Source organism: Miniopterus schreibersii, assembly GCF_964146895.1.
Source record: "Miniopterus schreibersii genome assembly, chromosome: 2".
Lineage (NCBI taxonomy): Eukaryota > Metazoa > Chordata > Mammalia > Chiroptera > Miniopteridae > Miniopterus > Miniopterus schreibersii.
Window position 1 is genome coordinate 25,942,104 of NC_138102.1, and position 26,045 is coordinate 25,968,148.

Here is a 26,045-nt window from a genome sequence, read left to right on the forward strand (position 1 = left end):
TCCCCCGGAACTCCTTCCATTCTGGCAACCATCAAAATGTTCTTTGAATCTGAGTCTGTTTCTGTTCTGCTTGTTCATTTATTTTGTTTTAGATTCAATTGTTGGTAGAAATGTATTTATTGCCATTCAAGATCTTAAACCGACTCTCCCTGCCGCAGGCAGAGAGGAGAATGCAGTCAGTGAGTGGGGATTCCTTTGCCAAGCCCATGGACTGCTGCTGCTGCAGCTCCGGGTCAGGGTTTCCCAGAGAGTGAACTGTAAGTGTCTTTGAACCTGAACACTGACTGCACATTGTCCCCAAGGTTCACAAAGACATGCTGTCTGCAGAGCTGCTCTCGCTTCTTCTCTGAGTCGCTTTAATGAGGGCTTGGAGCCCAGAGGCTGCATTTTCCTTTGCTGAAATCACCTTTTATACATGGGAATCCTTGGTTTCCCAGGAAGTGGGCCAGAGCTCTGAAGGCAGTTGGGGCTGTGTGACCTTGGGCATGTTACTTAACCTCTCTGTGCTGGTCTCTTTGTAAAATCAAGATAATTATGGCATCTAGCTCCCAGGGTGGCTGGTACACTCAGTGAACATGTACAGCATGGTGGCTGGCATGTGGTGGATATTAATTGTTAAGAACGCCCGGAGATAGACAGTCTGCACTTGCCCTGGCCAGTGTCACATCACCACTGCAGTTTGACTTTGGTTTGGTTTTTAAGAAAAAGCCATTTCAATCTAGTCAAGGGCTCCTTCAGGACTCCACAAGGGGAAGCCACTTTCATAATACCACTAAGACTTTTGCCCTTCCCCCCGTCCCTACAAGAGTGTGCAGGCTCTCCAGCAATCACACACCATGAGGTACCATGAGCTGCAGGAAAGCAGTCATGAAACTAGGCAATCCTCATGTTGTCAGAGACTAAGGACATGTGCAAAATGCAAAGCAATGCCACTGCTTTCACACTTTTTTGTTCTGGATAATACCATTACTTTTCATTTAAAATGTTACTTGTGCTACCATAATGAAATGATCATTGTTATTTTTATTTAAGTTAATATTTTAAAAATTTGTTTTAATTTCTAATATGGTAAATAACCTAGTACAAAGTTTTCTATCCTCAGTAAAGTATTCACAGTGGAAAAGATCCGAGATCCAAATGTCCAAGAACTGCTGGAAGCAACATGAAGCCTAGGTGGGCTCACTCTCACTGGAGTACTGAACTAGGGAGGCAGGTCCTTCCAGGGTCTGGGGACCTCAGTGGTGCCTCTCTTCTTTGACCTCCCTGCCTCTCTCTCCTGCAGGGTGAACGCAGAGCTAGCTCTGGGTCTGCTGCCTCTGGTCATAGCTCCCATGGAGGGTTCAACTCTCGCCACACCACCACAAGACTGGGCTGCCCACAGAGGGGTCATCCAACAAGGGGACTTTGGGATCAGCATGTTTGAGGCAGTGGGCTCCAGACTGCACCTTCTGGGCCATGGTGCTGTGCACAGTTAGCTGCACAGGACATTCACTGCACAAGGGTCGCTGAGCAGGCAAGTGGGAGAGGTCTAGCCCAGCCCTCTGAGAGGAGCATTCCCACACAGTACAGACCCTGAGGGTCTTTAACATCTACTAGGCATCCTGGGCTCCAGGAGGAGAGGCCAGGCCTGGGCAGATGTGCATGTCTCTCTCTCTTTCCCTCTTCTCCCTTTCCCCTTCTCCCCTGGGCACTCTAGCTTTTGGGTCTCAACCTTTTAATGACAGTCTTGCTCTGATGGCCATTGAGTGGGCTCACACTGACCTGGCACCTGCCCAACTGGACAGGGATGCATCCGTTGCCACATCCCAGAATAGCTGGCTATCGGATGGGCATAGGTCCAGAGACCCATTCTGTGGAAGGAGCAGGAAGAGACCCAAACGACAATAGGGTTTCATGCAGCCACATGAAACCTTCTTGGGGCCTTTCACCAGTGCCCAGCGTGGCCTGGGTCATGGAAGGACTGGAGGCTGGTATGGGGCTGGGGGCTGAGCAGCTGAGGGGTCCCTGCTCCCTCCCATCTGTTCTAAGCAGTGGTCTAGGGTCTCCTGAGCCAATCTCCCAGCAGGTGACTCCACCCTCCTGTTTGTAATGCAGTTTCAGTTCAGCCTTTCTCTGTTCCAGAACATTCAAAGGGGGCTGTTCAAGAGCAAAGCTCTGCATTCGAAGCTGAGGGAGCTGGTGCCTATGAAGAATCTGATTCAGGGACATGGTTGTCATGCACTGGGATAGAACTAAGGCTGGATTTAGGACGAGCATGGCCATGTTCTCAGGACCCTAGGGTTTCCAGACTTTTGCTCCTGTCTCTCCTCAGTAGCTTTGTTTCTGCATCCTGGGTGGACAAGGCCCCCACCCTCAGCCCCCCGGACTAGCCATGAGTGAGCACACCCACACAGCTGCTGGACATGGGCAAGTCCTCGGGGGAGAGCACGGCAGCACTGATGGAAGCAGTTCCATGAGCTCACTCCATCTGCTAAGGACCCAGAAGGGTGAGTCCTCAGCTCATTTCAGAAACGAGGAAGGCTGAGGTCAGGGACCCTAAACAGCAGCTCAGGCCATGGAGGTGGGAGCACTGGGACTCGAACCCTCACCAGCTGGGCAACTGACGCCTGTGGAAGGCCTCTGACGGAGACGCTGGAAGGCCATCCAGTGGCAGCGCCATCAATGTCTGTCTGCTGGGGGTTCCAAGCAGATGGGAGTCTCCCAGAGGTCTGAACAGGGCAGGCTGGGGAGCAAGGTACAAGGCTGCAGGGCGAGGCTTCCCACCGCACAGGAGCCGCTGTGTCCAGTGGGAGAGATGGCGAGGGAGCTGTGTGGCCCGATTGTTTTTACTAAACCAGCCCATTTAGTAAACTCTTCCCTGTGTGGCCACCGTGAATGTAGCTTTCAGCTAAGCTAGTACTTCCTGATTTCACAGTTTCTGGTTTTGGTTTTTGTTTTTTTAAAGGCCCACAAAGGCGATCAGAGAAATGGGCTCAAACAAGGACTCAAGGGGCAATGTTAAATGCAGGTCTGTCTTGCCCTTGGCATCCAGCACTATGCAGATGGTGACAGAGCAGCTGCTGCGTGTGGACAGCAGGCCAAGCCCTGCAGCAAGTGCATCTGTGAGCATGGCCCTGCCATGCCCTGGTCACAGCCTCTCAGAGCTGCATCAGCCTGCTCAGGGTTGCAACATCTCATCCCAGGGGCTCCCGAGCCACAGAGGAGAGGGAGCTGGGCTAGGATGCAGAGGGGAGAACGCACCCATGGGAGCCAGCCCTCCAAGATGCTACTTTACTTACTTCTCAGCTCTTTGATGCTGTGCTCCCCTGAGTTCACAGAGCTGGGATCCTGGGCTGTATGCTCAATGGCCAGGCCATCCTTAGGCTCAATGCAGACACTATGGCTAGGCTGAGGGAGTTTACTCAGACCAAGGGACCTTGGGACCTGTAGAGAACCAAGAAGGAACCCTCTTGCCATAGGTGACGGCTTTCTTTGCACCCATACATGATGTAGCAAGGAACTTTATGGGAACTTCTCAGTTTGAAATTCCCACACCAAAAGTCTCATTTTTGTTTAATTCAACAGAAGACCACATTACTTCCATAGCTATGGGGTAAGGTGTGCACATGTGTGGGTTTGGAAACCAAAGGGATGGGACCAAGACCAACAGTTCGAAAGTTTGTTCTCCAAGGTGCTGGGGAGCAGGGTAGGAGGGTGTCCTCACCTGCAGGTGGGAGCCGGGACCTGGAGCTCACTGCTGCTCCCTACAATTGCCACAAGCATGGCCAAACAGAAGCCAGCTGAGAGACTGGGGAACCTGAATGTTGACACTGTTGCCAAAATGAGAAATAAGTTCAGGGGAGCCTGGAAAGAAAGGGTTAAAGGAGGGCTCTTGGTCATGCTACGGGAAAACACACATCTTCAGATTTTTTTTGTAGTGTGGATCAGAAATTTGATGGTGGCATAACTAACACCAGACCTTTCATGTGCAAATACCAGGGGGAGATGGAGGTGATCATTAAACTAAGTGCATTGTTTGTTTTAGAGTCATGAAACCACACTGTGCTACAAAACAGAGTCCCAGCAAAGTCCCAGCCAAACCAGAGTTCCGAGGCCCTGCACCTGGGAACGAGTTAGGAGCTGGTCCCTGCCTGCATGACTGACAGTCACACCTGTGACTTTATAGCAGATGCAGGGCTCACCAAGCTCCCCTGAGAGGCCTCTTTAGAGAGGCGGCCCATGACAAGACCTGCAGAACGAGGTGAGGGGTGTGGCAAGGGCGTGGAGGGCCCAGACACAGAGGCTTCAGGGGCACATCAGGGTTTGAATTTATTATATGGTACTATGCCTAGTCCATTTTCAGTGACCAGAGCAGGCTGGGATGGGTGAGGGTGGTTCATAAAGATCTGCCAGGCATCTGCCAAGCCAGTTGGAGGCTGGGCAGACAGGGGGCCAGGTGATATGGAGGGAGAACCAGCATGGATGCCACAGGGCGCACACTCAGCTGGTGAGGACTGAAGGCCCTCTCCGAGCTCGTGCATAGATTTGAGGATCCCTACTAGGAGTCTCAGCATGAGACACCTGTGGGCCTTTCACTACTGATGACATTTCTCTTCATGAACTTCCTGACCCACCCTAAGACTGAGCTTCATATTTCATAGAAATCAGCTCACATGGCCCTGACAAGTCCACAGGTGTGACGTCATCACGCATTTCTGGCTGAGGTCAGAATGGAACAGGGGCAGAGGGCGGGCTAGCCGGCCCCAATTGCAGAGCGAGCATTCCCCACACCCCTTCTGTCCCCCTATCCCCCAAGGAACCTCCAGAGCCTGGTGAGCTCCTGACAATGTAGCTGGGAAGCGACCTGTGGAAGAAGGTGCCAGCCGGTGAACCAGCCTTGGAATGCCACAGAGACAGTGAGATGTCCTCCTCTCCCAGGCCTCGATGTCACTATCACACTGTTCTTCAATGGGCTAAACATTAACGGATGACCTAAGGAATTGTTCCAAATGTTCCTTCTCCTCGGGTCCACATGCCTGAAAGAATCTGGCTAATTCAGTGAAGGGGTCACTTAAATACACTTGCCCACCGACTCAAGTCCCGGGAGAAAAGAGCATATCTATGCACAGTATGGCGCTGCCCCTCCTCGGAGCACCTCCCCTTAGTGCCCAGCTGGCGGGACCTGCCCACTATGCTGTTTGTTTGTGTTTAATCCGCACCGGGCGGAGCCTTCCCCGCACACCTCCTTGCCTGCGGTGCAGCCGGCGGGGTGGAAACAAGCCGCCCACAGAGGTCAGGACAGGGTCAGGATAAGAAAGCCACTGAGAGAGTCCAGTCTCCCCAGGGATGACAGGGAACAGGGTTGCCCACTGTGGCTGGGACAAGGGCTCCTTTGGGCTGGCTTGACGTCTCCACAGGAGGAAGGCCTAAGCAGCCACTGGAGAGAACCTGAGCAGACTTCCAGGGGTAGGGGGACGGGAGGGAGAAGACAGCGAGGGGGAACGCCAGTGCCAGTCTACGTGTGCCCGACCACCACCCGCGCACCCCCCCGGCACTGTTAATCCAGTGTCTCGTTCCCTCTTCAGAAGCTTCGACTTCTGGGTTTCAGTGCAAGCACATAATGTCAGCCCTGAGCAGTGTATGTGACAACATGATGGCCCCCCCCACCCTGGTTCTGGGCTGAGCTTCCTGCCATGCTGGGCCCCCAAAGGCAGGTTGTACGGGCCACCTGCTGGGTCCCTCTGGAGCTTGGCCAAAGTCCCCAACGCCTGGCCCCCCAGAGTTTCACAGTTTTATATTCTGAGGTGTCAGCATCTTTGCTTCCTTTGAAGTAGCAGGTATGGCTTACACATCTCACACACATGCCACACATGCACACACTACATACAAACACCACACACACACACCACACACAGAGACAAAAACACCAAACACCCCCCCCACACACACACATAAGAGCTGACTGCTGTTTGGAAATCAAGGAGATTTTTCTGATAGTTTTTTTCTTTTCTTACTCATTCTAAAACAATCATGTGCCAACATTAAAAATAATAACTCCAAGATCAGGAAATCAATGCAAACAATTTCTATAGACGTCATTCCTTCCTGGCTCCAAGGGGCAGAAGGCACGCTGGGGCAGGTGTTCACGTGTTCTTCCATCCAGATCTACTCTCAGAAAGCTGCTCACAGAGCACAGCACACAAGGAAGGACTGAGGTTCTTTCATCAGCACCAACACCAAGCTCCTTCTAGAAACTCCAGGTCTCCAAAATTCTTCCCTAAATGTAGGTGTGTATATTTATTCCCACTTTCTAAGTACCAAGAATTCTATAAATATAAAAAACAAACAAGAAGTTTCATAAATCTTCCGCAAAACATCCCCATCGAACAAGAACCATGACACAGGGTGTGGAAATGTCGGGCTGCTGGGGTGAAGGGGATCATGGGAGGCTGTGCTCATCTCATCCTAAGCCTCACCCGGGTGTCCCCCATGACAGGAGGTGGCACAGAGCACAGCAGGGACACAGGGGCTTCATAAACACTGCCCTACTGGGAGCCTGACCTCAGAGCCCCTGCCCTGCTCAGGAACACACAGGAGACAGGGAGAGACTTGTAGTATGTGAGAGAACCAAAGAGAGAGAGAGAGACAGAGAGAGAAAGAGAGACAGAGACAGAGTGAGAGACAAGAGGGATGGAGGAGGGGTACAATGGAGAACGAGCTGGCGGGTTTAGGGTTTGGTGGTGGCAGGTCATGCACGTCTCTTGACCTCATTGATTTCATGAGTGACAATACAGGAGACACATGAGCCTGGAAAGAGACTGTGGTTCAAACTTGCTGTCTTACTCCTCTCAGGTTCTCGACGGCCTTGGACACAGTGAATGAGCCTGTGGTCTCCCCCACTTTTCTCTTATCTAATCATTAGTGTGCTCTGGGCCCCACTCCTGAGCAGCCAGGTGCCAACCTTCCCATCTGGCTCCCTCCCCATCCAGCCTGAACAGAAGTGACTAAAGAAGAGGCACGTGACCTTGTTTGTAAACAGCAGGCACTAATGAATCAGTGGCCAGTTACACAAACCTCTGAAGAGCTACCACCCCTGGCAGTATTCCTCACTGAAAGAAAGATTTACTGTCACACGCACCAACAACTCTGTTTCTTCATAAATCTAGCAAATGCTTTTTCTTTTTAGTAGGAAAATAGCAAATTATTTCTAGAGACTGGGGAGAAAGCCCTCCAACCCTTAATTACATCAAATCCCTGCAGGAAATTTATCTTGAAAAATAAAGTATGTGTTAGAAAAACCGTGAAGAATTTTTAATGGAAAGTTGTAAGAAATAAAACTGGTATTTAGCTAGGAAAACAAATGAGCATCTAAAATGATTACACAGAGCCACAGTGAAGAATTCCCCACAATAAAGTACCTGTGGTTACAGGATGGCAAAAGACATCTGGTAGACTTCATGTTTGTGAAATTTCTAGAATTCCAGACAATAGCTGTATTTTGAGAAAGCATTCTTTTTAGGGATTCTTCCAGCATTGTCACTGTGATACTGACTTCAAATATGCAAACAATCACTTTTCATTATATGTACAAGTGCTTACGTCCTGCGTTTAAAAAAGAGTGACCAAGCTTTTCAATGCGGCCACCTAAGTAAGTGAGCGTGATCCCCAGAATCTTATCTGTTGGGGAAATTCATGTACTCAGCCATTATAGACATACTCAGTATCTTCATCATAACACTGGAAACTTTGGGTGTTTACTGTTGCCACTGATGGTTAAGGTTGAATCAATTCATTAAAATACTTATTTTAGGAATTATTCATCATCGATCCTTGGCAGAAGCATCTGCTGGAAGATGTGCCTATGACAAAACACTTCAAAGAGAACCGTTCCATCCTTAGAAACGCAACAAGGAAACCCACACTGTCCCCTCTCCGCAGGCCCAGGGAGAGAGGTTCCCTCCTCCAGGGTCTTTGTTCTCAGTCTCCAGGGGGGCTGATTCAGAAGTGCCTACCCTCCAACGGAGCTGGGAGCAGGGATGACAAATGAAGACCACACAGAGCCACCCCTCACTGTCCACAGGCTTGAACAGTCCAGTCCTGAGTCCTGCCACCCAGAGAGCCCTTTATGGGTGCACACTGTGCATGGGGATCCATGGGACAGCTCTGTCCCGGAGTCCCTGCCAGGGAGCAGCCCTCCCTCACACCCACCAGGCTCTGGGGCTCCCTTCAGGTGCCCCACAGCACGTCTGCAGGAAAGCTAGAACAAAGGAGCCCCACCAGAGTTCATTCCAGCTTCCAGGGTGCGTCTGGCGACTGTGCACCTTTACTCCAAGAGCAGAGAAACCCCGCGCAGGGAGGGCGGCCAGGTGGCCACAGCCCCAGGCCAGCCGGGGATGCCAGACATCCCCGCCCTGGAGGAGCGGGACTCCCGCTTCCATCTCCACTGGCACCACCCCAGCCCGGAATCCTCTTACAAGGCCAGACAGAGCCTGGCCCCTCTGTAGCTCGCCTTTGTGGGTGACATGCTCAGCCGTCCCCAGAAGGTCCCCCGGCCTCTCTCGCCCAGCATGCTCTCAGTTCACAGCGAGCCCAACGCGCGGGCTTGACGCACCTGTGCTGGTCTTCAGGAGGAGCCACAGGCCGGAGATGTCCTGGGACAGCACAGAGATGAGACTTAAGGTCATCCTGTCGCCCGCCAACGCGCCGGCGTCAGGAGGCGGCGACCTGCCTCCAGGAACGCCCGTCCTGGGCGCACAAAGGAAGGCTGCACGGCTCCATCTTTGGGCCGCCCGCCCGCCGCTGGCCGCAAGGGGACGAGGACCCCTGGTGCTCTGCAGGCCGCCTGCCCAGCCGGCTCCCCCAGGGCCTCGGCCGGCTGTCCCCCAAGCAGGAGCCCTCCGCGGCGGCTCCCTTATTCTGCCTGCGGACGGTTAACTATTGCGACGCCGGCGGCACCGAGGCTCCTGCAGCAGCGGCTCCAGCCCCGCGTGTCGCCCGTCCAGACCCTCCCTGCAGGGGCCCCGCGCTTAGCGCTGTCAGTCGGCCGAGCGCAGCGGGGCTGCCACCGAGGGGCAGGGTCTGGCCCTTCTGCCCCGAGACACCTCACCAGGACGGAGACGCTGGGGAGCAGCACGCGGAGGCAGCTGCGCGACGCTGCTCTGCAGCGTCTGCCCATCTGAGCTCCCTGGAAAGCTGTGTGTATGCCATATATTCCTGTTGCCAGAGGGTCCTCGGCAGCCGACTACAGAGCGCCCCCCAGGGGCTAAGAAAAGGGAAGGTGTAATCAAGGGGATGCTCCATAGGTGGGGGTCCCTGGGGAACTCGTTAAAACGCAGGGGACTCGCTTGATGGGGGGAGGGTGGCACTGAGATTCTAACAAGCTCCCAGGTGATGGGAGGCTGCTAGCCTGCAGACCAGATTTTGAGCAGGAAGAACCCCAGGGGGGAAGGGGAATGGGCGCTTGAGTCCAACGCTGGAGCCAATACACCTGAGGACAGTCCTTTAAGGTGGACTAGGAATTGGCTGTGGCTCACACATAAGGGTGGGCACTGAGCAGAAGTGTTCATAGCCATTGCAGGTTTTGTTCCTACCTCTGCCGTCAGCATATAATGTTACAGACACATTTTCCCCCTTCCTGGGCCCTGGCCAGAGAATCTGAGTGGAGGCCATCAAGTCTTGCAGGCTCATGTTATTGGGAGCACCTGTCACTGCAGCAGCAGCTGACGTACACCCCAATCCACACCTCCCCTCTCATTCCTGTCACTTGGCTCTGGTTCTGACCTGGGCTTTGCTGGATAATTCTAATTGTTTCCTTTCTAGTGGCTCCTCCTCAGTGACATTGCCGACGTATTCTGCAAGCACAGCTCCTACAATGTTTCTGCTGGGAACATGGAGACATTGAAGTGGGTCAGGGTGCAAGATCCTGAAAGCTGCTCAGGGATGGCTGAGGTCTGACCTTCTACGGAGGCCATCATGACCTAAGTCCAGCTCTACCCTCCTACCCAGACCCTCTGGCGAGGTCCCCCCCAGGGCACTGGGCAGAACTCCTGGTGCCAAAAGACACCTCAACATTTAGCACAGTGGTGGATGCATTTCAAAAGAGTCATGGACAGTCAATGAAGATGACTGTTCTGCTTCTAAGATGCTATCAGATGTTACCAAAAGTGACATTGTTTTTAACCACAAGGATGGAGGTGCCATGTGGCAGAGGGAGGGGCTATGGTGACATCCATCTCACCACACATCTAATTTATTTCCCATGCTCCCCACTCTGTCCCACTGTAGTCTCTCTGTGGGCCAGGCCTCATGCCTCCTGGCACACGGCAGACGCCCAAGTGACATTAAGCAGCAGGATGTGTTATCAGGAAGATCATGGCAGCCACATTGCTCATAGTCATTTAGACCAGTCTGCACCCACGCAGGAGAGGCCAGCTGATCTGTGTGCCATCACGCCTGCTCCTCTGTGGAGGAAAGCTCACTTGCACCCTTAGTCTGGAAAGGATTGCCAACGTCAGATGCAGTGCTCTTGATGAGCTGCTCTGGTGGACAATCCCAAGAGCGCATCAGGGCTGGGTCAGACTGGGAAGACACAAGCCTGGGAAAGCACAGGCTCAGGGCTCGGCCCCACTGGCTCCATCTGTCTTTTCTTTCACCCATTCTAGAGCAACTCCCTCGGAGCGGACTAAGGTCTAGTCCTCCCAACAGCTCCTGACTGCTGGTGGCCCTTCCAACACAAGGGCTTCCTTAGTTGGAAATAATGATAGGCTATGTACTTCACTATAAATAGGGCTTATTTATTTGAGAAAATACAGCATTACTGGTCAAAATTTGTAATATGTAGCACACAGTGTAGAGAACATAGTATTTTAAACACACACAACATGTAAAGGACTGCTTTACAAGTTGGCCCAGCCCAGAAACCTGCAGCCTGGGGTGTGTGGGTTCCTCTAGGCCTGGCTGCACCCCCAATTCCTGCCCAGCTGAGCTCAAATGTTTACAGGAACATACCATTGATCCTTCCTCATACAGAGATGCAAGAAAAGCTAACCAAGGCATCGAACAGTCTCCTCATGGGCAAAACGGTGAATCTTCGAACCTTAGAAAACTACTTTTGTAATGTTAAAACAGGCTCCGGACCCTGAATTATGCAGAGAGCACAACCAGAGTCCTTTCTGCTGATGACAAACTGGGCGGAGCCATCCTTGATTCACAGGGCGCGCCCTTATTTGCTGAAGCCTTTCCTCACCACCTGGCCTGGTTTCGTTGTCATGGCAACCAGGTGAGGCTGGTGTCACTGCTCAGCCGTTGGCTCAGCAAAGTCTCTGAAAGAAGGGAGAACTGGACACAGTGGTCACTTAGTCCTTGCCATGTCCGTGGGCCCAGCTGGCCACTGTCCTTCCTCCACGTCCTCCTGTGTCCTCACCATCCTTCTTCCTACCCTTGTCCTGTGCCCTTCTCCTGAGGCCTCTTCCTGCACCCTCCTCCCATGTCCACTCCCATGTCCCCTCCTCCCAGTGTCCTCACTGATCTTCTTTGGCTTGAAATCATCACAGCCCTAGTCCTTCCTACCCCCTGGCTGCTTTCCCTTAGGGGTTCTGCTCCGTTCTCATGTCCTGCAGGCCCTGCCCACTCAGCTCTCCCAAGCCAAATGAACCATCCCTGCCCCCAAAGTCAACCACTGCTGCAGAATAAAAAGCAGACTTCTTGGTGTAACATGCAGGCCTGCAGAAGCTGATCAGTGTGGCTGTCCTCCTGCTGGCCTTGAACACCCACCTCCGACTCCCCACTTTTACAATGAGCTCCAGCCATGGAGCATGGCAGTGACCCCTGAGCGAGGTGTGCTGGTGCCTCTCCTTCCTTGGGCCAGGTGCCACCATGGTGAGGGGCCTGAAGGAAGGGCTTGGAGGGGCAGTGTGTCCCCCAGCGCATCTCAGCACACACAAGCACCATAGTTCCATGCTCCTGATTAAGTGAATCTGCAGATTATATTGTCCAGTTTAAACTAATGCTCACCAAAGAACCTAGTGGCCTAGAAGAAGACAAGTTAGAATAAAACAGCAAGCACAAATGAACAAAAGATGACTGGCAGTCCAGTAAAATCTGGTAAGACAGTGCCCAAAACAGTGAAAACTCTCCAGGTCAGTGTGCTTAATTGCAAGTGAGAAAGCAACTATTTTCCACTAGGCTGAGAGCATCTTCCCAAACAGATAATTTTTGGTGTGCCATTTATAGAAACTCATATGCATGAAAAGCAAGTTTCTCAACAAAATAACCTAATTGAGTAATTATTTATAGTGAGTTTTGAATTCAATAAACATAAACCCATTAAAATATAAGAATTTAACACCTCCTACTTAGTCTGTAAGAACAACAGATTAGCCTTAAAAAAGATAGACATTTCCTTGACATCAAGGAAAAGAGAGACTCATCAGCTGAATTTCAACACCATCTGCATAATTGCTGAAGGAAACTGAGGATCAAGATAGAGAACCCAGCCTACTACACACACTCCCGTTTCAGCCATGATGGCCATGAAAACAATTTCACTAAAACTGCAACACGCTGGTGTAGAATCTGGCTTTGATTCATTATATCAGGTGTGGAAAAACTATGAAGCCTATTGAATCATATGACTGTTACTTAAAACATTTTTATAATGAGAGCAAAAATGTATTTCATACCATTAATAAAATTAAAAAGCATTAATATTTAACCTCTAATCATTTAAACATCTTGGACCTTTGTGTGTATAGCTGACCTCTGAACAATATAGGTTTGAACTGCAAGGGTCCACTTATACCTGGATTTTTTTGGTAAATACATACAGTACTGTAAAAACATTTCCTCTTATGATTTTCTTAATAACATTTTTTGCTTACTTTATTGTAAGAATATAGTATATAATATATATAGCATACAAAATATGTGTTAATTGATTGTTTATGTTATCTGTAAGGCTTCTGGTCAGCAGTAGGTTATTATTAGTAGTTAAATTTTAGGGGAGTCGAAAGATATATGTAGATTTTTGACTAGGAGGTTGGTACTCCCAACTCGGTGTTGTTCAAGGATCAAGTGTATTTCATAATTAGCAGAGTAATATGTGCATGTCATTTGTAAGTTGTCACACATGGATGGATGTACACAGATACGTTTTCCTGATAGAGAAGCACAGGCCCTGGGTTTAGGGATCACCACACATGCTCCTGTGCTCACACCTGGCCTCACCTCTCTGTGCTCTTTGCCTGGTTACTGTGAGCCCACCGCCAGGGTACCACAGTGGTTCCTAACCCCGAGGCAGGGCCTGGACCAATCCACCTTCCCAATGGGACCATCATATCTTGATTCCTTTCCCTGGAGAGGATTTGGGAATGGAAGCCAGGTCAAACCACCAGCAGTCTTTGTGGCACTGAGTGTTGTCTCCTCTGCTTTGCACAGACTTGGTCCCCTGTCCCTCAGAGCCCTTACCACCCTCACTGTCCCCCAGGTCCCATCTCCTGGCTCAGGGGTCTGACCTGGCTCCTCAGCTCCACGCAGCTCCCTCTTTTGGATTTCTTTATCTGCCTCTTGAGGTTTCCGTTGGTTTTATTTTAGGCCTGAAGCCTGGACAGCAGTGTCCTGTGAAGGTAGATAGGGTGGTCTGCCCTCCCATGAGCTCCTCACACGCTGGGCCTTAGTACCTATTAATGGGCTCTCGACTCACAGAAGGGCCCTCACACCAAAGGCAACGTGGCCCTTCCTCATCCTCAAACCCAAGACAGCTTACACCCTCATGGCCCAAGTTCAGGGCGAGCACAGCCAGTTGCCACCTCCTTTCCCCCTGGGTTTCCTTGTGTGTTTTCCTTTCTGCCAGAATGTCCAGACCAAGCACGCCTGGCCCGCTCTGAGCACACGCGCCTTGGAGTCATGGGCTCCCTGTGGCATTGGGGTCACAGGCTGCTGCTCGGGACCTGCACTGGGAGACGGCGCTCCGTCAGACATCTGTCTGTGGAGTTCAAATGGCCAATGGTGCTGGGGAAGGTCTGACCACCTCTTTTTAAAGGGGCTGGTTTCTGTTGGTTTTCACATCACTTAACATTATGGGCAGCCCGGGACAAAACCACTTGAAATCAAGTATCGCAGTCAAATTATCCACACAGAAGCAAAGACATATCCACCCGCCCTCCCTGCACTAGCTGTGGCAGTGCAGAGAGTCTCAGTCGCGGTGCCAGGGACAGGGCAGAACCCACGCTGGGCCACAGAGAACCCCCACCCAAGGGTAGGCTGGTTCTCTGCTTTCTCTCAGGCTTCCCTTCTGTCTAACTTCAAACCAATTCTGGCAGCCTGAGCAACTTGGCCAAAAAAGTCACCATCACCCTCCAAATCAGCGCAAACCCAGCCTCCTCATCGGGTCTCCCAGAGCATCACCCTCCCAGGCCCTGTCCCGGTCTCCTCGCCCTCGCCCAGCTCTAAACTGCCCCGGCCTCTAGACACCACTCAGTTCTGTGTCCTATTGTACTCGGTGTCCTGCTTCCCAGTTATTTCACGCACGAAGCTTTCCCTTCCCAGTCACAGCAGTGTGAACGCTTCGGGACTGCCCAGAGTGGGATCAAAGTGGACTATGGGGACTGTTCCACTTACATTTATTTCCTCCTTCGTCCTCACTTTTATTTTTACATTGCACATAATAAATGTGCATGGAAGTCACAGTGTGGGTGCACACTAACATTTTATGTGGGGGGTACACGAACATGGGACTGAAAGATGGCCAGAGCACGTCGGGGAGGCCCAGTGGAGGCCAGTGGCTTGGATGGAACTCAACACCAGGGGCCCCGGATCTCCTCCTGTGGGTCCCAGAGCAGAAGCATCGCCCACAGGGGATGTGAGCAGGGCGTCGGCAGTATCCCCCACCTGGTCTCCATGAGCCAAACAGGAAGGCTCTCTTTGTCTCACTAGAAAAACAGACACACAAGCTCCAGACACCAGCTCCCAACAATGAGCTTCTCCCTCCTTCCGGGCGGGGCTAGCACCCAAGTGTTTATCAGAGCCGACCCATCAATCCCCCCCTCCCAGGAAGCGGGAACAACTGCTCTATTTTTCCACACAAGCTGTGACCTGGATGGAAAACCACCTGGGCAGGGAGCAGCATTCTCCTCCTCCTAGATCAACAACTCATGTCACAAACCCAACAATTCCAGGTGAGTGCTGTGGGGTAGATACACGTTGCAGAGAGCAAACACGGCTGGTGCCTTAGGTTAAATAAAATGCCACCATAACCGGATTTGGGAGTGTGTAGAGGCAACACATGCTTTTCTGGGTTCGACCGTTGTGATCTCAGTCTCAGGACCCACCGAGGCTCTGGATGGGAATTCTGGATTCTAAATCCGACCACTGTCCTCCATAGAGAGGAGCAGGGCAAGGTGACCTCACACTCAGGGCTCACAGTTACTGCCCTATCCATGGAATGGCAGGGCCCCAGCCACAAGGCACAGAGGAAGGTAGCCCCAGGGCTGGACCCCTGCAGGGACCCCAGCCTGCACCTGCGATGTGGAGGTGGGGACCAGCAGAGCTGGGGTGCCAGGTGTGTCTGAAGGTCTGAGCCAGAGTTTCGTGGGGGTGGTGGGAGAGGGAGGAGCAGCTCAGATTCCAGGCAGGAGGATCACCCACGTTAGCCAAAATGTGGAAACACAAACAGCCCTGTGCTTGCAGGTAGGTGGGTGCTACCAGGTGTCAGCACTTGAGAGAGAGCTAAGGGGGTGGGCACCAGATCTAGGCACTGGTCTCCCCAAGGAGCCTGCACCCAAAGGCCCATTGGATCCATGTCTAAGGAAGATGGTCCTGGGACGCCAGGACAACAGATGCGGCAACAGCAAAACCTCTTAGGAGGGAGGTCAAGTGCTTGTTTAAAGCTGTTTTCCAAAATAAGTTTCTTATCATGGGAAATCATAGTACAGTGTCTGGTCCACTCACATCTCTGTTGTCCGCACACACAAAGCCAGGCAGGAAGAGGCTCAGGGTTATCAGTAATGACCCAGGGCTGGTTGCTTTGCAGATATTTCAGAAAACTTTGTTTCTATTTTTAAAACTCTCTGAAGTTGACATGTTTTATTTTTAAATTTAACCTTTCACTACAGAATATAACTAAAATGTGTTGAGAAGCTCAGGCCAAACCTGGGATCAAGAAACTTCAGATTGTGCTGGGAAAGGAGGGAGGCATGACCCTGGAAGGGGAAAGGGGGATTTTTGGGAAGAGGACAGGAGCTGGGATCTGGTTAGGATCACCCCGGAGCCCTGTTGGGACAGGATGGAAGCTTGTGCTGTATGGCTGGGTTTGGGGGCATCTGGGGTGTACTCAAGGGAATGTCCTGGTATTGCCTTGTTCACGTGGGGTGTGCCCAGGATTGAAGCGGCTATGGGCCCTGACTACCTGCTGCCTCAGAATTCACTAGCCCTGCACAGCCAACAGCAGCACATGAAGGATTCTCTGCTGCTCCCCATCTATCTCGGCTGACATAGAAAGGGTGTCCTCACCCCCTGTGGGGCCCCCACCTTCCCTTCTGCAGGTGAATGAGGTTAGGAGCTAAGCTGGTGCCCGTATGGGCCAGCTGTGGGGTCAGAATCTGCTTCCTCCCTCTCAACTGCCTCCTCGGTTCACCAGGCAGAGGGCTGCAGCCCTAAAGTGACCAAAAAGGAACAAAACTAAAAGTCCTGGAGGACAGAATCTTAGACCAAACAGGTGACGGGCTCGGAAATATGACGATAACGATTGCAATGCCAGCGCTTCCTGAGCCCTGGCTGCAGAGGGCTCTGTCCTAAGCTCTCCATGTCATTTTCCTTCACTCCTTCAAGCACACACTCAACAGGCAGTGGCATTTACAGCACAGACTGGAGCCAAGAGCTGAGAGCTGAGTATCTGTGTTGAGTCCCAGCTCTGCGCCTGGCTGGTGCTCAGCTCTGTGCCTTAGTGAGCTTGTCTGCAAAGTGGGGTGAGAGCATCCACTCACAGGGTTGTTACAAGGATAATATAAACCTGGGCTTGGGGCGCAGTGCTGGGGACTCAGGCGAGCCACCAAATGTCCTGGTGAGGATGGGAGGAGCAGGCACACAGATGAGCTCCATATACCTCAGGTAATGTTACGTGAAATGGAGAAAAGATGAGACCAGGAAAGCTGACCGAGTGTGTGTGTGTGGGGGGGCTAGTTCATCCATGAGAACTGACCCTGGGCAAACACCTCAGGGTCCCAGCGGCCCAATGAGAAAGTGTCATTATTCCATCATTCCCATTTTACAGATGATAAGACCGAGCCCCTTGTCTCAGCTCACAGAGAATAAGGGGCTAACCTAGGATCTGAAACCAGCCAGCTGGCTCCAGAGCAACCTCCATGGCACACCTAGATCCACACCAGCTGACCTGGGTCACCCAATCCCTCAGGGATCACCCGCAGCCTCCCTGGGCTGTGTGCAGGGGGCATCAGGCTTCAGGCCCCTGGGAGAGGCAATCTCAAGGAGAGGATGGGCACCCCAGAGAGCAGAGAGCATTTTGTTTATGGTAAGACTGTCTCCTGAGATGACTGGTACGGCAGTGGGTCTCACCGCAGGACTTGACAAACAGGGCTGTGGGGTCCACTGGTCCCTGAGCCAGGCCTTACCCACGGCCCTGACCAGTGGAATGAGTCAAGCAGGATCACTGAAGGTCAATGCAACGTATTAAAATATTCTCTTAAAGTATTTCCCCCCTCAGACACTTTTACAAGTGCAGCTTATAGACTCACACTGAGAACCCCTGCTCGGGCCTCCAGGGCAAGTCCTAGCACCTCTCTTGGCTGTGCTGCCCTGCTCCCTCCCCACCAACCCCTTCAGCTCAGACATGCGCTCGGTTCTCACTGTCCATGCCCAGCACGCCCCTGTGCTTCTTCATTTATCGGGGAAAAGAAACTGGTGGGGACCTCAGAAACAGGTGCCGAGTTCTGAGGACATGTCTCAAAGCCCGGCCTGGTGGGCAGTCTCCCTCCTGCACCCATGGCAGGCAGCCGCGGGCTCCAGGCAGATTCCCTGGTTTCGGAGTGTTCTCCTCTAGCCTCTCCAGAGTCCCTTCTGTGGATTCTCTCCTGAGTCAGGATTCTTGTTCAGCATTAACCCCCCACCCCATCCCCAAGTTGACATTTCCTCTTCCTCTGCCTGCACTGCACTCCTCTGGACAACCATTAACTCTATTTTTCTTCACAGACCAGATTCAACCCTGTCAAGACCATCCTAGTGTTCTTTGTCCAGACTGTTGTGGTAACCAGGCCAGCTTATCTTTCTGGGGAGTTGAAGCTGCCTTCCTCCATCAGTGGTTACTGACACGGAAGATAACTAGCAAGTGCTCATAGCAAGGACTATGGTGACACTTCAGTATATTTACTGGGGAATCTCGCTCGCCACACCCAAGCTCCAGGAAAATGTGCCCATAAATGGGCCTCTCACATCCCGTCCTGGCTAAGGAGTGACTCTACTTCCAGGACTAAAGGGAGTTTAAGGAACCATCACATCTAGAACATCCAGAAAAGGTTTCTTCAAGTTGGTTAATCATCTTGGAAAGGTCTTCTTTTATTCTAGAAATTTTCTAAGGCTCAAGGTTTGCTGTCAGATAGATCTGAGACACAGACCAGCCAAAAGTGCAGATGCAGAGGCAGCTCAGGGCAGGGCCGGTCATCGCGTCCGGGAAGTAAAGGTTCCCGCAGTTTCCCGCAGCAGGTGATCCACAGACTGAAAACCGGTGACAGAGCAGGAGCTTCGGGGCCATCAGTGTGTTGTCTCTTAAAATCAAGCTTTTACTTAGAGGTAACTGTAGACTTGCACGTGGTTGTGGAAAACGATGCAGAGAAATCCTGTAGACCCAGCTTCCCCAGTGGTGACGTCTTACAAAACTACAGTGAAACTACACTATGGCATCAAGACACGAACATGTCCTTTTACAGCCACTCCCTCGTCTCTCCAACTCCCAACCTCCTTTTTCTTTCAAGTGAAGTGGTGTTTATTTTGTTGTTATATTTTATGTGTAGTTTTATGTCAAAGGGAGAATGACTCGTCAAGTAAGCTGTTGATCTTTCCAGCGTTCTCCACTGTCCTTACCTTCAACTCGGCTGAAAAACACATCTTTTGAACTGAAGCAGTTTCCCATGTGTTTGTAATGTCATCCACAAGGCTGATTTTTCCCCGGTTCTGACCTACCTTCCAGCTCTCACAGGCATTGCCAGTTCTAACATGGGCTCCGTCACCTAATCTCCTCCCCTGACATTTGTCTCCATCAATGGCACCACCGCCCCCCCCCCCAAATCCCATGCCAGAGGCCTCAGAACCATCCTTCATGATGCCTCCTCCCCTCTCCCTAGAAAACATCGCCAGTTCTGCCTGTTCGTCCCCTAAGTTTCTCCAGTCGCTCCCCAGCCCCCTTCTTTTGCTACCGTTGCAGTTCAGAACCTCACTATCAGAGCTGGACTGTTCCAGAGGTTCTAAGTAACTGCTTCCCCATCTTCAGTCTCTCCTCACCTCCACACAATTTCCACATTTCCTTACTGAAACAGGAGCTTCACGTCACATCTCTGCTTAACGCCCTTGGGTATCTGGTTAAAAGTCAAGTTCCTGGACCAAAATCCCCCACCTGCCTATCTAGCCACTGCCCCTGCCTCTGGGAACGACTCTGGTTTGTATTAACATGCATGTTCCTTGACCTGGGACGTCCCATCCCATTGTCTCTGGGTAGCCTTCCCCAGGTTGTACTGTAACCACCACAGACACAAGCCTCCCTGGGACCAGAAGCCTCCCTGAACCCTCACCTTTACAGGACCTGAGCTCCAGCATGATGCTCGGCACATGAGGGTGAAGACAGAGCCAAGGCGGCCATGTGAGCATTTTTTCTGCGTTTTCCCGGGGCCTGAGCCCTGTGCAGACAATGTGAGATAAACACCAGTTGTTGACAGAAAGCATTTTCTTTTATCTCGTTCAGAGTTCAGATATAATTTAAAAGTCAGAGTTTTTAAAATCAGAAAGTAAGTGAACTTTTCAGTTTTTAGATGTTATGCTGATTTACAATGCATATAGAAGTCCTAATACAATTTAAACATAACTGACAAATGGAGTGGCTGTGAAATGTAAGAAAAGGGGTAAATTAAGTAAGTGCCATGCGCCCCCCCCCCCCCCAACACCAAACCAGAACATTCTGTATCAGTTTCATAAAAAAGGCGGTCTGGTGAGAAACTATCTTCCACATCACTCTTCAGCTGGCTCAGCCAAAAAGTTCAACACTCGCCTTCTTGGGAGTTGTGCTGATTTCCAAAATCTACCCTCAAGGGACAAGACTCCACATTTATAGAGGCCAAGAAAGAGTAGCTGGAGTGTGTCCCAAGCCCTTGGCGGCTCCATCAGACAGGAACCGATCACTTGTGTGTCTGCCATCCTCAGGGCAGACAACTTGGGGTGTGCTCACACTTGGCCTGCAGCACACAACAACTCAGGTTAGGCATATTCCTCATCACAGATTGATTTCTATTAATAAAAAGGGAATACTTTTTTGTTTAAGGAATTATTTTAAATACAATGAGAAGATTACTAAGGAATGTACAAAAAAGGAACTTTTAACAAGAAATGGTACTCATGGGCTGAAATCCCACACGCAAGAGGAGCACAGATGAGTGGGCATGTGGTCGAGACTAGAACAATCCAAATTCTGACCTAAACTAAGTTATTTCTGGTAACTTAAGACATGAGGAGGTCTCCTGACTCTGGAATTCACAGCATCCTTTACAGGCCACAGAGGGCAGCTAGCTGCAAGTCCAGGTCTCACCCAGCTGAAAGACGGGCATGAAAAGCAAACGTCTAATAAATGATTTAAAATGCAAATTTCAATTGCAATCTAAGATGTCACATTTAGGATGATTTTTTCACCTAATCCATTTACAACATCGGGTAGATTTTTGGAGTGCTTCTGATAAAATTTCCAACATTCTAATAAAAACCACTGCTTTAGAAACATCTGCTTTACTCCACAGGATGAGTCATGCAACTAGAAAATGTGTTGAGAAGGTATTTATGTCATTCAGGAAAATACCCACTATAACAGGGGAATTAGATTACACACCATGTGGGACAAAATTAACTGAGAAAGGCAAGAGGGCCAGTTTTCTTAGAGACAGGTTTGAGGAAGTTCCAGGCAAACTCCTGGGCTCACTTCTAGGTTTAGTTCAGACTGTGCTCTTCGGAGTGAACACACCTTCAACTCAGGTCCCTGAACAAAAGAGCACTCCTCTCCCTGCAGCCACCCACCAGGTGAAGTGGATGGACCCAAGTGCCAGACCTTGTCTGCAGGCAGGTGGCTGCCAGGGGTAGCTTCTTGGAGACAGAAGCAGCAGGTTTCAAGAGCCCTGTTTCAGGTCAGGCAGCTCAATCCACTGATCTCTCTCCCCGAAGTTGATTAATATCCCAGGCAGGTTCTCCTAGCCCAATTGTGATCTATCCCAATTGTTCACAAAGAACACAGATTGATTATTTCGGCTTTCTCTCTGGCAATGAGCACAGGCTTAGCATACGGTAGCACTCAGTCCCTGCTCTCAATGAATGAACAAATGAATGAAGAAAAGCACTTCTTAGGTTCTTGAAATCGTTTGTTAATTCATTTGTTCTTAGTTTAATACAGAAAAGTTTATTTTTCTGAAAATTTGTTCTTCTATAGAAGTCATAGAGAGTACTCTCATCACCTTGTTCAGGCAATCTTAGAAAATAAAGGTTTACTCCCAAGAGTAGACATATCTCACACATAGGTTAAATAAAATTGCAAATGGGCATTGTCTACCCATTGCTTCCCACCTCGTGCAGCCTGGTGATGTGTTCTCTTATATTCCTCAAGTCTCCATATGTACCAGGAGCATTTGTGCTGGTTTTATTTAACACTCGCTTTACTTTCTGTTCTCAATGGAGAGAAAGTAGTCTCCCTGACCCCAACTTTCCTGATGTTGAAGGATTTTGAACAAAAAATTCCACAGCAGGTTTTTACACTAGCATGGCCCATGCATTTTATAATCCTAGTGGTCTTTCAACATGAAACAGTGACACAGAAGGGCTTTGTTGTTTGTGCTGCTTTCAGGATAGATAAGGTTTCTTAAAAATGTGAACATAATAATATTGATACATTAAAAGAAAAACATTGAATTACGCATCCCTTTGCATCTCACACAAAGCCTGTGAATTAAGAAAGGACCCCAGATGTTGAGCTTTATCTCCTGCTCAGCGTAGAATGTCCCTTAAGGGTATCCATGGAGCCAGCTGCCATCAAAGTGTGCGGTGCACCCACACGCAAAGCACCCACCCAGGAAGGGCTGACACATACCTGTTAAAGGCCCTAGGGAAAAGGTCTCGACTCCTGCTCCAAGTCCCCAGATGCAAACCTGTGGCTCTCACAGCTGCTTTTCTTTCCCATTCTTTTGTATATTTTAGATACACATTTTTATAATGCTAGAACTGCACACAGAGGTTCTAAACAACCTTTTTTTGCTCGCCATATAATGTTAGAAAAAAACGTAGCAGACAAAGAGTATAAAAAGTATCATGTGCCCTGATCAGAAGCAGCCATACCCACATAGCAAATAACATATTTCCTCTGAATCATAACACGCTAGGCAGTGCCAGTAAACAGTCACGGAGCATCCACTGGGCCTGCAGACGCACTGGGTACACCTCTCTAAGAGGAAGCGCCCCACCCTCAATTCATTTCCCCAAAACTTTCTTCTAGACACAGACTCTTAATTCAGTGCAATCTGCCTATGCCCAGCCCTGCTCATCTTCTCTAAGGGACACCTCACACTGCCAGCAGCCAGGCTTCCCTACTTGTAGAAGGGACTCACATTTGGGCGTGCCCTCCCCCCTTGGCACCTCTCGGACACCAGCTAGGAGGGCAATGACCACAATGCAGCACCACTGCTGGTGATCCTGGTAGCGCTCCTGCATCGGTGTCAGAAGTCATACTTTCACAACACACTCGCCTGGATCAATATTCTTAACAGGACTTCTATGGCATCACATCAAACATCCAGTTCTAATAAGCACTTAGGTTTGAGCAACACTCTGACCTCAGGCTCTGAGGCTCCTACCTGCCGTCCACAGAGAACGTTCGACTAGCCCGTGTCTCCCAGCTCCTGCTCTTCCAGGCAGAGCAGCTAAGCTTGCTGAGATACAGGATTCAATCTGAGAGGTTCCAGAAGGTCGAGTTTCACTTCCCCTGTTTTGCCACTCTGACTCAATTTTAATTTACCAGTGGAGTATTTTTAGCCAAATGGGGAGAAGGGGGCATCCAGCTTGTGCCTCCTGGTCTTGTGGCAGCCGTTCTCTGTTGGATTTCATGATCACATGAGCAGCAGTGCTGAGGAAACCAGGAGGGGAATTTGGATATTAAGGGAAAAACAAAAGAGGAAAAAGACTAAGAATCAAAACAGAAACTATTGCCCATTAATAACTTCATGCTGAGTGGGCTTGGGAGGACCCTGGGCTGAGTCCTGGGCAGCCCCCACCCCACCCTGGGGGGCTGTAGCATCAGCTTCTCAGTGCAGGAGGGACCACACTCAGTTTAGAGAAAAGCATTTCTGGAAAGTGCTGGAAGGGACAGGCAGAGAGAAACCTTCTTCAAAGACTCCATTCAACCCGGATCAGATACAGGCCAGAGACCCTGGGGCCCCCAGGTCCCACGCTTCCTCTAGCAGGCAGCCCCCCACCATCCCCGCTGACCTCTGGGGAAGGGGAGGGGCTGCAGCCCAAGAGATGGGCTGGTAGGACTGACTCCACTGAAGTGAGGTCACCTGATGTCCAGATTGCACCTGCGTATCTGGGCACCCAAACCAACAGCAAGGCCACTGAGGGACTGTCCAGACTCTGTAACCTCTGCCTAAGAGCACTGTGGCATGGATCCCGAGTCACATGGACATGCCTTTCTTGGTTCTAAGATGTGAGGACAGGAGAGCAAGAGAAGGAAGAACCTTTGAAAAGGCCTTTTCTTGAGGCCCAGGGTGGCCCTGAGGCTTATTTTCCAGGTAAAACCTAAACTGAGACATTGGCCAGTAGTGCTTCCTCCCATTCATGAAGTCCCCAGAATCCCTGAGAGGACCCAAGCGGGCACAAGTGTGAGAGATGCAGGACCGAGGTCAGGGTGTGGGAGTCTGCTCTGGCTCTCATCTTTGTGATGCCGGGGAAGCTTCCCTGGGACCAGGGTGGAAGCCAGGGGCTCGCGGGGCCCGAGGCTGAAATGACCAGGAACTGAGGCCGCACTGGGCAGGTGGCTGGGCACCCAGACGGCAGGAGAACCTCTCCTTCAACACTCCTCCTGTGGGGCAGGGAGGAGCTGGCATTGTTCTGATTCCCCAAATTTTCATCCCCACTCATGTGGTTCCTTCCAAAAATACTTTAGTATCAGTGAAGTGTCCTGGGGATCGCTGAAATGGTACATTTTCACAGCCTCCAAAGACCTTTCCATCTGGCCTTGAGTTTCAAATGAAGCTTTCATGTTCTGACTTTTCCTCTGGGAGGTGTGCTCAGCACAAAGCACTCACTTTGCAAGGAGCAGGAGTGGGGAGACCAGCCTGGCTCCAGGACAGAAGGGATCACACTGGTCCCCTCTAATGGGCTACATCCTTCAGCTGCCAGCCAGTGCTGGACCAAGATGGGGGAAACTAACACAATTAACTCCTTCACTGTGGTTCTCTCAAGTATTTAGGGCTATTTCGTCCAACTGCGGACTCAGCTTGAGTCCAATCACTGAGTTCAGAACTTAACCTCCACAGAAGCTTTGATTTCCCTGAAGGGAAAAGCACGTTTCTGTTTTACAAACAGATAAAACTGATCTCCTGGGCAGAACCCAGGTTCCTACCCCAGACCCCCACTATGAGGCCAAATTCACTTCTGCCTTTGAGGTTCTTCACCCAGGCTGCAGGACCACAAGTTTCCGAGAATTCCCACCTGCCAGCTTTCCTCTCTGCTCCAGCCCAGCCATCCTGACCCTCCCTTTCAGCCATCTCCTGGGGGTTGTCGGGTGGATTCCATGGCCCTGGGCCCACCACTTTCCCTGTGCCCACCCCAATCACCTGCTGATCTGCCTCCCATCCTTGGTATCCCATTGCTACCGTGACAGTAACAGGAGCAATTGGGAAGCCTGGCCAACCCATGGGCCCAGGCAGCAAACCCAAGCTGTACTCTCCCGTTGCCTGTCAGCACCCATGTCCACTTCCCCATCGCTGTGGGTCTCTCCTAACAACCCTCCAGGACACGCCGTGTTAAATCTGACAGCTACTACCTGACCGTCCTGTCTATAAAATGCTGACATTGAGATCAAAGAGTGATGCAAAGCTTTATAAAAGGCAAAGCTCTAAGTCTGATGGTGAGAACTCAGAACCAGGAGCCACATAAAATGCCGAGGAAACATTCAAGGGCTCCTCTCTTCACTGTGACTGTGTCTTCCCCAGCAGGACCAGCTCTTGATCATGGGGACATCGGAGTTCTCATCACAAAGAAGCGGGGATTCAGCCAATTCAGGAGCAATGTACACTAACACATTCTAGGAGATTTGCTGAATGTCAAGGTTGGATGAAGGCACCCCCTTCCCAGACAGGAGACTTGCTCAGCCTGTGCATGGCCCTGGAGCTCTGCCGGGACTGTGCCAGGAAGATCCACTGGGATCTGCAGCTTCCTAGAGAGCTGACAATGGACACAGCTTTGTGTCACTGAACTGTACTTCACCGTACAAGTAAGTCACCAGGCTTGCGTCACTCTGTCAAGGAGATAATCAATACCACGCAGCTAATGGCTTTTGTTCTGCTCTGCATTTTACATGTGCACCTTCGTGTATCAGGCACCCTTGGAACAGGGTCTGCTGCAGCTCTGATGGGCTCCTGCCAGCTAAGCTCTCCCTTCTCAAGCTCAGCCCAGCCAGGGAGCTTACACTTGCTAGCCAAAGGGAGATCAGTTTTTGGTAGCTGATAACACGACTTAAGACTTATCTAATGATAACTTTGAGTGAAAGGAGGTGCATTTACTCATAATCCCCACTCCCTGAGCTATTCCAAGCTCCAGGG

General features: G+C 50.8%; 1 protein-coding gene across 15 annotated transcripts in view; it reads right to left on the reverse strand.

Moving 5' to 3' along the window:
• The window catches only part of MCF2L (MCF.2 cell line derived transforming sequence like), a 168,298-nt gene that overhangs the window by 63,944 nt on the left and 78,309 nt on the right, over nucleotides 1-26,045 (reverse strand). For 4 of the 15 annotated variants that reach the window (XM_081128678.1, XM_081128676.1, XM_081128684.1 and 1 more), the window contains exon 1: nucleotides 8,591-8,901. The exons of the other annotated variants lie outside the window; for them this stretch is intronic. In XM_081128678.1, coding sequence (XP_080984804.1) covers nucleotides 8,591-8,663 — 73 coding nt within the window. In that variant the 5' untranslated portion in view covers nucleotides 8,664-8,901. Of the gene's footprint in view, nucleotides 1-8,590; nucleotides 8,902-26,045 lie in introns of those variants that run through there. 15 annotated transcript variants of the gene reach the window in all.